This window comes from Podarcis filfolensis, assembly GCF_964270895.1.
Source record: "Podarcis filfolensis genome assembly, chromosome: 1".
In the NCBI taxonomy this organism is placed as follows: Eukaryota; Metazoa; Chordata; class Lepidosauria; order Squamata; family Lacertidae; genus Podarcis; species Podarcis filfolensis.
Genome location: NC_139604.1, coordinates 67,826,838 through 67,840,774, shown reverse-complemented (window position 1 = coordinate 67,840,774; position 13,937 = coordinate 67,826,838). Strand labels below are relative to the sequence as shown.

The 13,937-nt window shown below is 42.2% G+C and overlaps 1 protein-coding gene across 6 annotated transcripts in view; it reads left to right on the top strand.

The window, feature by feature from the left end:
• Positions 1 to 13,937, top strand: part of DENND2B (DENN domain containing 2B) — a 145,630-nt gene that overhangs the window by 102,675 nt on the left and 29,018 nt on the right. For all 6 annotated transcript variants that reach the window (XM_083590792.1, XM_083590789.1, XM_083590793.1 and 3 more), the window contains 6 exons: positions 3,313 to 3,528; positions 4,781 to 4,877; positions 6,036 to 6,080; positions 8,296 to 8,480; positions 9,898 to 10,007; positions 11,713 to 11,782. In XM_083590792.1, coding sequence (XP_083446918.1) covers positions 3,313 to 3,528; positions 4,781 to 4,877; positions 6,036 to 6,080; positions 8,296 to 8,480; positions 9,898 to 10,007; positions 11,713 to 11,782 — 723 coding nt within the window. The remainder of the gene's footprint in view (positions 1 to 3,312; positions 3,529 to 4,780; positions 4,878 to 6,035; positions 6,081 to 8,295; positions 8,481 to 9,897; positions 10,008 to 11,712; positions 11,783 to 13,937) is intronic.

Sequence of the window (13,937 nt, the reverse complement as noted above, 5' to 3'; positions counted from 1 at the left end):
CCTGTATGGATGTATGTGAAAATGCCTCATTGGGTTTAGTGTAATTTACTTCTAGGAAAAAAAAATAGCTGAAATCAGAGGACATTATTTCCAAATGCCTTTGATAAAATTATGTAAGGGTTTGTAATGTTTATGACATAATAGCCTACAGTAAAAAACCTTGACGTATGTGGAATGTCAAATTAATTTTGAATCAGTGGGCTTTAGTTCTGAATTCACTTATTGATTATAAATGGGCTTGTGTATTTGTTTTGTTCAAAATAGATTTTTAAATGTCTGATTTTGTTTTATAAAAATGAACACTATCTCTCATGAATTTGCATTACTGTTGTTAAATATATTCTGTGTGTGAGTGTCTGAGTGCTGATTGGATTACATGATCAACTAGTTCTTTCCAATACTGTATTAGGAATCTAGAACTTGTGTTTGTGCTGAAGCAAACAAATCGAGTGGGTTATTATTAAACAACTACATAAACTTATTATTTGTATCTCACACAAAAGAGCAGAAGACATAAGACCTTTTTACACAGATTCTCTTTTGTATGACAAATGGGCATTTGAATATTTCCATCTACCTGCTAGCCCATAGTTCCTCCCTTGGCGCTTACATATTAGAATTCAATATATAATATACAATACAATAAAAACGATCAGAGACAGAAACAAACTTCACCACTGGACAGAATAAAATCAGTAACTTTTAGCAAATTGCAAATGCTTTCCTAAAAAGAAACTTGTTACCAGCTTCCCCCAAAGTGATTGTGTTAAGCAAGTAGACTTCCCACAGTAACTACCTTCCTAACCTCAGATGACAGGGACATGTGGAACGTATTTTTGCATCAGTCTGAGTGCAGTCCCCAGATCTTTCCTCAAGGAAACATTTTAATGGAATGATATTGCACTTCCTGACCACTCAAAAGCGCAGTATCTCCCCTGATGATAATCACTGCTATTACGGTTGTGTGGAATATCCCCTTGCATTCACGTGCCATTTTCTGATTTTGTTTATTAAATTTGCTGTAAACATTGGGGAGGGCTTCAATTTTCATTTCTTGATTGGGGAGGCTCACTGGGACAAAGTCTGAGTCAGACAAGTAAAAAAGAGAAACACCTGCATTGATGTATATATACATAGTTGAGGCACAGAGCCAAAATGCTTTACTAGCAACAAATTAGAATCCTATAGCATGGCCTGAGTTCCATAGTGTTACATGGGGCATACTTAACTCCAGTTATTCGAGCAGATACCTTCCCCTGTGGTGTGTCTGCATCTTGGAGATAGGTGAAAATGGTTAGGCTCATTTCAGTGGTTAAGTTTATTCCAGACCTTAACTCTGAGGCCATAAAGCTCAGGTTTTGTTTTTTTATTTTGGGTCTTAAACAGAGAAATGTGGGGAGAAAAGAACTCTCTTCAGAAGTTACCTGCCATGCATTCTGAGAACATGCAGAGGCCACATATGCTTGCTTTGCCCCAACATAATGATGTCATGAAAGAGTCTATGAATGTTTCACTGAATGCATGTAGCTTTCCCATCAGATCTTCTGCCCAGTTAGCCAAGATTTTGGTCCCTATCAGCTGTGAGAAAGGTGAATTTCATCCTATTAGGAAAGGGGTTGCAAATAAAACTGTAAATATTGTGGCTTTTATACGTATCTATGCCAACCTACCAGTTTGAAAGCACATCAAAGTTCAAGTAGATAAATAGGTACCACTCCGGCGGGAAGGTAAATGGCGTTTGCATGCGCTGTTCCGGTTTCGCCAGAAGCGGCTTAGTCATGCTGGCCACATGACCCGGCAAAACTGTCTGCGGACAAACGTTGGCTCCCTTAGCCAGGAAAGCAAGATGAGCACCACAACCCCAGAGTCGTTCGTGACTTAACTGTCAGGGGTCCTTTACCTTTTTTTATGGCGCAACCACACTGTGTAGGATTCTAGTCACTGGACCTAAAAAAAAATATGGCATAGAAAAGGGCAAATGATCAGGAGTGTAGGGTGGCTCCACTCTAAGGAAATGTTTTCTTTACAGCCAGTTTAGGATAAAGATGAGTAAAGTGGGGGCACGATACAGGTTTATAAAATTATGCATGGTGTGACAAAAGTTGATAGAGAGAGGTTTTTCTTCCTCTTCCTCTTCCTCTTATAACACAACCTGGGGTCATGAATGGTGGGAGATTATGATATACAAAAGGGAGTACTCTTCACACAGAATTATTAATATATGTTTAGTGGGAGAAAAGAAAGACTCAGTATTGTCATATCTAAAAAGGAAGAGATGAAATATTATTCTAGCTGTGCAATCCTGACCATATTTACTGTGAAGTAAGCCCCACTGTGTTCAGTGGGATTTGTTTCCATGCAGGTGTTCATAGAATTGCAGCCTAGAGCAGTCAGTTGCCAAGTACTGAGAGTTCTGTGGAAGACATCCCCAGTTAAAGACTGCAAGCCAAGAGAGTGATGGGACTAGAAGGGCTAATGTTCTGAGCTAGTATAAGGCAGCTCATTATACTAATGGCAGAATGTAGTCTTTTTCAATGAAAAGGGCAATTTTGTCTCTCTGACTAACAATCTCTCCTTATTTACTGTTCATTGAAGCTCATTTGAGGTCTTTCTGCTAATTATATTAAAAATTCAGTCAAGGCCCGGCATGGCTGGACTTTGCCGGAATAACTGTGTTTCTATGGGTGGAATTTGTTTTTCCTCCAAAATGATATTGTAGAGCTGGAAAAGGTGTGCAAAATGGCAGCCAAAATGATCAGGGGGATAGAGTAACTCACAACAAATGAAGCTTACAATATTTGGAGGCTACTGAATTTTTTTAAAAGGGGGGGGTAAGGGGGAGCATGATAGAAGTGTGTAACATTATGCATGGAGTAGAGAAAGTGGACAGACGGAAGTATTTCTCCATCAGTCAAAATTCTGGAGCCCAGAGTCATCCAGTTAAGCGAAATGGTAGGCAATTCAAGACTGACAAAAGTAAGTACTTCTTCATAAAGCACATAGTTAAACTATGGAAATCACTTCAACAGGATGTGGCAATGGCCACCTACGGATGGCTTCAAAAAGGAACATAAGGCTATCATTGGGTACTAGACAAAATGGCTACACACCATTTCCAAGATCAGAGGCAGGGTGGCCCTGAATACCTGTGCCTGGAGATTATGAGCAGGCGAGTACTACGGCTGTCATGTCCTGCTTATGGTCTTCTCATAGGCACCTGGTTGGCCAATGTGTGAAACACAATGCTGGATTAGATAAGCCTTTGGCCTGATCCCACAGGGCTCTTCTTACTTTCTTATGCTGACTTCTTAGCTACCTTCAAAGCCCAGCAGCCAGTCACTAAGAATCGGAAACTGGTCAGAAAGGAGAAGCCATCGTGTACCACGGTTACCCAAGAGACACAGTCATGATGACATGCTGCTGCTGGCCCAGCTTGGCATTCCCTCCTCTCCATCCAGCCTGAATGAAGACAGTTTGAGTACTACCAGCGAACTTCTTTCCACACGCAGAGCCCGGAGGGTGCCAAAGGTAACTACTACGAATTGGTCATGATGTTGCTTTTTCTTACCCTTGGTGTAATATCCCAAATTCAGTACAAAATTAAGTATTGTTGCTGGAGGCAGTGTGCCCTTGAATGCTACTTGCTGGGATTCACAACTGGACAAAGTGCTATTGCTCTCAGGTCGTGTTTTTCGTTTCCCCATAGTCCTGATCTAGCAGGGCTCTTCTTATGTTCTTACTGTGAGAGAGATGGGATCCTGTCTGTCTGTCTGTCTGTCTGTCTGTCTATCTATCTATCTATCTATCTATCTATCTATCTATCTATCTATCTCTATGCACAACAATGCATGTGGGAATACCTAGGTTGTGGGGGGTGGGAAAGTCCCTGAGCTTTTTTTTGTGCTGCAGCAACCAACTTCAGACTGAAAGATAAAAGCACTAAAACAGGCACATGTGGTGTAAAGCACATGTATATCCATGTAACACCTTCCGTGGCCATGTGGCCTTCTAGCTCTCAATAAAGGGAAAACAACTGCATGAAATATCCACAAAGACATCAGAGCCGCAAGTTATGTTGTTGGCACGGTGGGTGTCTGCCTTCACCACTCCATTTCTGGAAAAGACAGTTTAGGTGCATGTGTGAAAAGGGGCAATTACACGCTTTCCCTTAATCTCTGCAAACTGGTGCATTGCTCTGTTTTGCTTAAATTATAATGTGAGTAGCAGTTGACCTGCTGCTATTTATAATCCATGGTTTGTGCCTAAAGTTTTTTTGTTTTTGTTTGTCATGGTGGTTCCCAAGGAAATCGCAACTGATCCAACATGGGTCCTATTGTTTATATCTGTGCAATTCAGATAGCTGCGTCATGGCAGATTTGAAACAAGCCTCAATTAAAGTTAAGCTCTTGCAACTTGGTAAAAAACTTACAAATCTAAGAAGGAGACGGAATAATTATCTGGTAGTATGAGCAGTTAGAATGAACAACAGCATATTTATTTATAATGGTAAATGTGGTATTTTCCTTATATGTTTAATGCTTTCCTGTGCAGTTGTGTTTAGTACATTCTTAACAGAACTTCCCCTCCCTCTCTTCTCCCTGTTCTGGGTTTCTCCCAAACCATTTGGAGCAGATTTGGAGTGTGCTGAGAGGAGGGGAGGTGCTAACAGATCCTGTGCATTGCATGCTGCCCTCACCCACACACCTTTTTTATTCTCCATCCTTATTAGAGTTCAAGTGCTGATTTGATGGAGGCTAATGGTTCTCCTCTTCTTTTACAGCTTGTACAAAGGATCAATTCTATCTATAGTGCAAAGAGAGGGAAAAAAAGATTGAAGAAGCTTTCAATGTCCAATATTGAAACAGCATCACTGAGAGGTATATCATGAAATCCGTTTTAGCACCCATCTTTCATTACAGAAGTCACTTTTACACTGATATATTGTATAATAAATAAACAGATAAAGCTGCATGGTCAGGTGCTTGTTCCTAAGCACAAACTAGGGAATTGCAGCCAATTAGGGGTCCCTGGTGTGCATCCTTCAGCATTTAGGAATGCCCATCTGCCTTTCACATTTTGCACATTTAGTGCAAGAGATACTAGGGAAGTGTGGCCCTAGTAGCAAACCTGATTGCTATATAAAGTGTGAAGCGGCTCTCAATGTTTCCTGGAAGGTGCCAGCTAATTTCTGCAGAACTGAAGTGCACAAATGGGCTCATGGTGAAGCCACATCGGCCATTGATTTATTTGTGAAAGTAAAACCAATTAATAAAACTGGATCCTGTGTGCATATTCTTTCCAAATGAATGTTTTTAACATTTGCTGTGGTCTGTGCATCTCATGTGCATCTTTGTATGTGCATGTGATCATGTATGCCAGTGTGTGTGTGCCAGTGTAGCAGAAGTAATGAGAGTTCCTAATGGTCCTGCCCTATGAGATGTACCACTCCAACACCAAGACATGAAAACATAGAGGGCTTAGGAAGTTGTCTTGTACTTAGTGAAGCCATTGGTCCACTCACATTGACTGGCAGCAGCAATCCAGGGTTTCAGACAGGGTGCAGCGTAGGGAGATGTGGGAGACTGAACCTGCGACCTTCTGCATACAACACAGATGCCTTTCACCTGACCTATGGCCCTTCCCTTATATCTAGATCTGAACTTAGCCTTGCTACTGCTTGCTGCTGGCTCAGTTGTAGCTGCTCCCTGCCCTTGACTCATGAATTCATGTTATTCATATAGATTTCTGACTACTTAAGCTTTTAAAGTGTCCCCCTTGACTTCTCTGAGGTGTTACAATCTCTTTTCAGTAAAAAGAATTTGAATGGGAAAGTGTCAAACTAGTTTTCAAAATGCTTCCTCAAGCAGCCTGGAAATTACTTTTTCTTCAAGATTTCCATAATCATGAAACATCGCTTGACCATGTATTTTCATTGCAGGACATAAGTACACACATTGTTTTTATTATTATTTTGCTAACTTTAAGAGCAAACCTGAAGTTTCCTTCGGATAATAGAATCCTTCTCTCTCTTTCAGATGAAAATAGTGAGAGTGAGAGTGATTCAGATGACAGGTTTAAAGGTGAGAGGCTCAGCATTCCTAATCTTGTAGTTGCTTTAAAATCCAATGAAATTAAGTGGGAGGCAAGGTGATAGAACTACAACTCCCCCTTACCACATCCCATTTCATCTCTGACAGCAGAAGCATGTGAGGGTGGTGATGGAGCAGCAGTGGCATGCGATCAGGGGTCAGCAAACTTTTTCAGCAGGGGCCAGTCCACTGTCCCTCAGACCTTGGGGGGCGGACGCAGACTATATTTTGAAAAAAAAAAATGAACGAATTCATATGCTCCACAAATAACCCAGAGATGCATTTTAAATAAAAGCACACTTTCTGCTCATGTAAAAACATGCTGATTCCCGGACCGTTCGCGGGCTGGATTTAGAAGGTGATTGGGCCAGATCCGGCCCCCCGGGCCTTAGTTTGCCTATCAGTGCCGCTAGGTGCTGGTAGCACTGTGTTCACTTGGATGGGACAGGGTGGCAGCAAGGTCAGGGAATGGCAGCAGCATTCTGTAGGTGCATCCTGGCTGCTACTGTCAACTTGGAGCTCTCCGGACTTTCCTATTGCCCTAGAGCTCCTGTTGCTGCTGGCTGAGCATCATCACAAACGATGCTCCTGGTCTCTGAGGGTCCCCTGAGCCTAAGAATTGGCCTTTGGAGAGGTACAGTGGGGGTGCAGTAAGGAAGAAGCAGGAAAGCCGTTTCATTTTCCTTAGGATGTTTGCATTTGACTAAAGTAATTATTCTCATGCAAGGCCTTGTATCAAGGATTGGTAACCTCCAGCCTTCCATGATAGTCTTGAACTCCAACTCCTGTCATTCCTGATTGTTGACCATGCTAGCTGAGGATGATGGGAGTTTGAGCCCAACAGGTTTCCCAATCCCTGCATTTAGCCAATAAGAATATAATAAGTGGTGGTCATTGTGATGGACAATTGTAACACTACGTTTCTTAAATGCTTAAAGCACTTTGTAGATACGTTATATCAGTAATCATTATCTATAGCAAGCCTATATAATATGCCAGTACTGTCATCACTCTATTATAGATTGGCGGCAGTAGGCATTTAAGGTGAAAGCTACCCAATACAGTTCTTCCCAGCTTGGAGCACCTGCTCAGAACCAGCATTTTCTGCAGCTTATCTTCTTTTTACAGTTTTTTTTTGAGCATGGAGCAAATTAATTAAGGTGCACTAAATGCAAAGCTTCATATAAAGGAATGGGTTTTTTAAAAAATAAGAAGAAATATGGTGGATATGACTATCACTTAAAAATCCTTTAAAGACAGTAATAATAATGATGATGAAATGATTGTGAAATTGCTGGGCACAGTTTCTCTTCTCCTTAGCCGTCTTTGCTGCTTTTGCTTTCTAGCAGTCTGGTGCATCTCAGTCTTTGTCTGGCCAGTAAATCTGTTTTTATGGACTTATTTCCCAGCTAGTGCCAGAATCTGCTTTTATTCCAGTGAATTTCCTGGCTTTAGGTTGATACAGATTACTGTGGTAATCTGAGGTGCAGCAGAAACGGATGGGTGAAACTGCAGCTTGTTGCTGCTCCTTCTGTGGGGCCTTAAAATTAGTATTATATATTTGATATTGTATTTTTTCCAAAAGGCAATGCTCTTATATTACCTGGGGGGGCGGGCATTCACTCCAAGAGGAGCTTCCTTTTTTCTGCTTTTCAAAAAACCATGCTATCATCAGTCTAGTCCCTGATCTAGATTGGGACCACAGTACAGGGGGCAAAGGGTTAAATCTCTCCTAATGCACACCCTCATTCAAATCAGCCCCCCTCCCCATATCTACATGGGGGGAGAAAAGAGAAGGGAAAGTTTTGTTGTGCAAGCAGAAGTCCTTGTGTAGGGCTTCTGCTGCCAGAAATCCTTAGTTGAATCCCACCCAGAGGACTTTATCACATCAAGGTTGAAACATATTTGGCAACACAGACCTGATTCTAAAGTGATGTGAGAAGCTATTTTATGTTTGTTAATAAAGTATAGGGATCCTTACGGTTTACAGCCTGTTGCATTTGATGCTATGCAGTCAGCGGACTTCGTAAAGCTTGAGTAGGTTGTATTCCTCAAGTTTCTTTTCAAGAACTTTTATCGCTTCTGTATTTGAAAAGGCTTTCATTTATGTAGGAAATAAAGACATGCAGAATTAAAAGTGAACGTACTTGGGCTTAGCATTTCAGAAGCTGCCAAGTAATACTTCTTGCTTCTTTTCTAATATTAGCTCACACCCAGCGCCTTGTCCACATCCAGTCAATGCTGAAGAGAGCTCCTAGTTACCGGACTTTGGAACTGGAGCTGATTGAATGGCAGGAACGTGAATTGTTTGAGTATTTTGTGGTAGTTTCTCTTAAGAAGAAGCCCTCTAAAAATACTTACCTCCCTGAAGTCACATATCAGTTTCCAAAGGTAAAATAACAACTTTATTGGATTACCGTCATTATTGTTATTGTAGCTGTTGACTGCTATTGTAGCATATATGGGACACTGTTAGGCACATGCATAACTTAAAAATAGACACATGTCCAATTTTAAGAAATATTACTATAGATGGGTGGACATTATTATTTTATATTTCACATTAGATTTATATAGTCATCCATCAATAAATATTCTCTAGGTGGTTTACAAACAAAATTTAAAATGATGCCAGTTTTTATTTCCCTTGTTTATGTTGTGGATTTTTTGATGAGACTTTTTATTGGAATGCTACCACTGCTGTGTTATTTTATTTTTTCTAAACTGCTGTGAGGTCATATTTTCAAACAAAGGGCAGCCTAGAAATGATTTTAAGTAAGGAGGTAGGTAAGTAAGTAAGTGAGTAAGTAAGTAAGTAGTAAGTAAATAGGGTGGCTGCATTCACACAGTGTGGCAAGCTATAGTAAATGGTTTTTCTGTGAACATGGGAGATCGCTTCACTCCTCTCTTAGCACAAGCTGAAACAACGAATTGCAATCCCTGGCTCAATGTTATGGGAGAATGTAACACACTGTAGATGGTACAGATGTGTTCACGGTGATGGTATTACAGCTTGATCTAGGGAAGAAGGAATTGCCACAGTTCCTTTCTATTCTGTAGAAATCGTTCTGCCCTCAGGATAGGATTTTGGGAGTGTGTGGAGCAGCGTGGAACTCCTTTGCAATAGGCATCACTTTCACTTGTCCTTTCATTGGATACAACCCACTGACTTTTTTTCAAAATTGGCCTATTGAAATGAATAGCCTTGATAAACTTAGGTTTATTAATATCACTGGGTTTACTTTAAGTTAGTTGAATACGACCCATAAAGTCAGTCGTCCCAGTGGTTGTAGTTTTCTTTGCCTAGAGTCTCATAAGGCTAATGGAATCAGGCAAAGGCAATAATGGAACAGCAGCAACAAAAACAGGATCCTGAGTGGGTTTCTGTGATTGTGTGGAGGAGAAAGATATCAATGAGGCTCTGATATCAATAATAATAATAATACCCAGCTTATCTTTTTTGTCATTTGTCTTCTCTTGAACCAAAAAGGCAGTAGTTTAAATTCAAAAGGCACATTTTTGCCTTTCTGCATATGTTTCTGTACTAAGTAATATATATATGGCTTTGGGGGATAAAATATAGTTTTCTCATTTAGTTAATTGGTTGAGTCACAGCTCAATCCTTAACCCTGTCTACTTAAAAGTAAGCCCTATTGGGTTCAATGGTGCTTGCTCTCCCAGGTAAGGAGGGTTTCGGATTGCATCCTTAATAGATGTTTGTAGAAGGATAGCTATTCCCTGTGTTGATTTAAAAAGCCTGATTTGAGGCTGTTCTAGACTCTGCTGATGTTAACTTATTTAACCACAGCTAGAAAGACCCACAAAGCAAGTTCGTGAAGCAGAAGAACGTCTCAAGGCCATCCCACAGTTCTGCTTCCCAGATGCCAAGGACTGGAACCCAGTGTCAGAATACAACAGGTAAACTATCCTGCTGATACTTACAAGACTGGATTCATGGATTGACAAAACACACATAAATCTGTGCCTTTTGCTTGTTGTTGAATGTAGATGACATTTTTTCTCTCCTTTGGAACTCTAGTTATGTTCTGTTGGTGCACCACACCTAGTTCTTGCCTCTATTTGCTGCTCTTGCTAACTAACACCCTTTGCAAAGTATTGACAATAATCAGTGAAATTGCTCATAGCAGTTTGATTACTGGCCTTTCTGGGCTACCTGGGGTTAGAGAAGGGAGAGCTCACTTCTGAGTATCACAAAAGCCCTGTTTAGGTTTTCTGTTACCAAGTAGAGCAGGGGTGGCTAACCCGCAGCTCAGGGGGTGTGATCTGGCTGCTCATTCTCTCTCTCTCTCTCTTTCTCTCCCTCTCTCCACCCTAATACCCAATGAGTTTGGCAATGGCACCAAAAAAGAGAAAAACAATTAAGCAGACATGGCATTGGGGTGGGCACAGCCTTGCACTCTAACGGAGATGCAAATTGCCCCTCTCCAACACATCAAATGGATAATTTTGTGAGCAGAGGGCTATAACTTATGGCCTTGGAGTGCTGCATAACAACTTCCTAGGAGGAAGGGCATGGTAGGCCTTGGAAAAGAAGGGCTGCCATTGCAGAAAAGGGGAAGTGATTGGCCTCTAGCTACCCTGCACCCTGCTGTGGCTGCTCCCACTACCACTGCTGATGTCTGGGCAATGAGTGGCGGCAGCCGGGGATGGGTGGCTAGAGGGCTAGATCTCTCTGCTCCCTTCTCCCTGGTGCTATTACCACTGGCCAGACAAGTAACAGAAAGCGGGGAGGTGGCAGAGAGGAGGGAGCAGTTTCACAGTATGTGGTTTGGGGGAGGGATGGTGGAGAGGAAAGCCAGGGTTCCTTCTCCTTCTTCAGATCAGATTTTAATTTGAGCCGGAGGAGAGTTTGGGCCTTTTAAAGCTTGCCTCTCCTTTGAGGTGAGCTTTTGCAAGCTCCCAAAGACATTCTCTGAGCCTGGCTTGAGGGAGCTTTGCAACCATGTCTTGTTCAGTTTTGTATAGTTCTGATAGCAGTCAGACAGCTAAGAACAGAACAAGAGATGTCAATCTTTGGGGAGATTTTTCTGCTCACCTCAAAGTCTCCATACTTAAAGAAATAGCTCTCAGCCTAACCTACCGAACAAGCTTGTGAGGATAAAATGGGATGGAGGGAACTATGTATGCTGGCATGAAGTCCTTGGAGGAAAAGTGGGATATGAATGAAATAAATGGAAAGGGAGGCTCCAGCTTGAAATAGCTGAATTGGAATTCATTGGTTAATTTGAATATATTCCATTCAGACTTAATTGGATCGGTGTTTCTTTCCTCCTACAGCATAAGCTACTGCGTAAACCATATGCTAGCTGACTACAATAAGTGGAGTACTCTGTTTTACAACTGTGAGGCAAAAGAAACCAACCAATTTCACAATAGAATATCTGGTTCTCCATTGCTTCTTGTGTTATGTAATCATTTACACATGGATAGAATGAGTACAAATCATTTGGTTAGTCACAAAGCCTCACCAAGACTATGAGATAAAACCACAAGATTTATCTGTCTGGAAGATATCTCAAAACATGTCAAAATATTAATCGAAAGGAATCTTAACACCTGCTTTTTGGCAGCACAATAACATCTGTGGTAATCTTTGTTACAGTGAAACATTCTCTTTTATGCTGACGGGAGAAGATGGCAGCAGAAGGTTTGGTTACTGCAGAAGATTACTAGTAAGTACATCAACTTTTTTCAACGTACACTATGCTAAGAATGTGACATATTATGAGAGCTGAACGTGTCACTTTTGGGGCTGCGGACAAATGCAAGAAGAAAGACCTTGTGGTCTTAAGGGAACTAGAGCTTTTTCTATAGAAAATCAAATCAAATCCATGTTCATATTCCAGGGAATCTAGGAGTTACTGCATTTTACATGTTTCAGTGTTTATGGCAGGGAATTCCATTTTTTAAAACCAAGCCCACTCTCAATTGTTTATTCTACTTGGAAAATTCATACCTACCTACTCCCAAATTGGGCATTTCCAGAGAAGAGCTTACTAGAAGTAAAACAGGATGTATCTGATAGAAATGTTACCGGTTATGAAGAGGATACAGAGCTACTAGCACGAATGACAGTTGATTCTTTTCCCATGGTGATCCCCTGAGTACATTTGGACTAGAAGTAGTAGCTAGTATTAGCTGCATAGTGCATACTGGACTACAGATGCCTTGCACATCAGCAAACTAATGTACAGGTCACTAGAACTGCTAAAGGGTTTATGCACACTTACCTATTGCCTCACTCTTTCCAGGCACAGGTCTACACTTAAAAGCTCTGTGCTGGTCCCGGGGGGAGGTTACCGTGGGGCGAGGTCTAGGACCTGAGTCGAGGGTCGGCAGACAGTCCTCCACAGGCGAAGCGGGGTCCAAAGCGAGGAGCCGGGCAAGGACAGGAACTCTGGAGGAACAGGACTGGGTGCTGGCCAAAACAGCTCTTCAATGATGTTGCTCCCGCAACCTGGGACCGGGCTGACTGGCCTTTATCTTCTCTGAGGCCAGGGGTGGTCCCGGCCCCCAGGAGACCCGCCTCTCCTGGCCTTAAGGCGAGCACTCCTGGGAGAAACCAGTTCCCTCCGCCTCTCTGCCCTGAGCCTCTGCAGCTCAGGAGAGGCTGGAGGGTTACTGGACCCAGGGGGAGACTCACCTTCCCCTGACAGGGCTGGGAGAGGCGCACCTGTAGGCACTGTGTCCTCAACCACCTCCGGAGCCAGAGTGGATTCACCTGGTGCCTGCTCCTGAGGATCCGGCACAGGTGCAGGCGCTTCAGAATCAAGGCCCTGCCCCAGTTCAGCCGGCCCTGGGGGCGGGAACTCCTGTGCAGGCTGGGATTCCTCCGGTTCAGCCTCTGAATCGGATTCCCAGGCCATCACAAATGTTTTTTTTTTGTTTTTGTTTTGCCCCAGAGCTTTCCCTGAAAAAAACTGCTCTTTGTCAATTCAATGTCAGTTAAGGGTTTCTGTGGATTGCTGTTTGTTCCGATTGAACTTTAAAGAGCAGATTTTTATGGGGAAAGCTCTGGAGAGAGAGAAAAGGGCACATAGAAACAGAGATTTAAAGCACAGGCTGCCCCTGGAAGGAGCGGAGGAAAGCTAAGTGTGGATAAGCCCAAAGCTAACATTGGGGAACTTCTTTTTCTACCTACATTTTATTGCTTCCTATCCCACTCATATGTTTTTAATGAGATTGTGTTGTAGTGCCAAACAGAGGCCAGTAAGCTGCATTTTCTCATGCCCTGCCCATCTTCCCTTTTGTAGACATTACGTTATTGGGAAACTGGGTCGAGGTCATTCTTTGATTTCCACTCAGGGCCAATTTAGATGTGGTGGTAGATGATCTATGTGCTTAAACACAGGTCTGCCCCCAGACACACAGAAATGGGTTGTGCAGGCTCTAATTTTAACAGCAAGAAGATGCATACAGGAAAGGAGTGCTGAACACCCCTGTCCCTGGTTGTCACTTACCTTTCTGCATCCCATCTCCCAACCACCTTTCTAGCAGTTAAGGATGCTTCTACTATTAAAGTTTCACTAGGGAGTAAAACACATGTGGGGATAAAATATAGGGCGGTAATATAGAAGCAAGGGAAGATATAGTACCCCTCATCTGTAGTTTCCTTTTGCACTCACTCCCCATGATTGGGGCAGATCCATGATTAGGCACCTAGTATTTCTGCTATCATGTCTCCTCAGGCCATTGCTAGCACTAGTAATATTATCCTACAACAGTCTCTGGCATGTACAGTATAGTGAGGCAATCCATGCATGAGAATCTGTTCCTGAATGTGGATTACACCTTGCTGAATTGAGATGATCAAATGCAACCATTCAT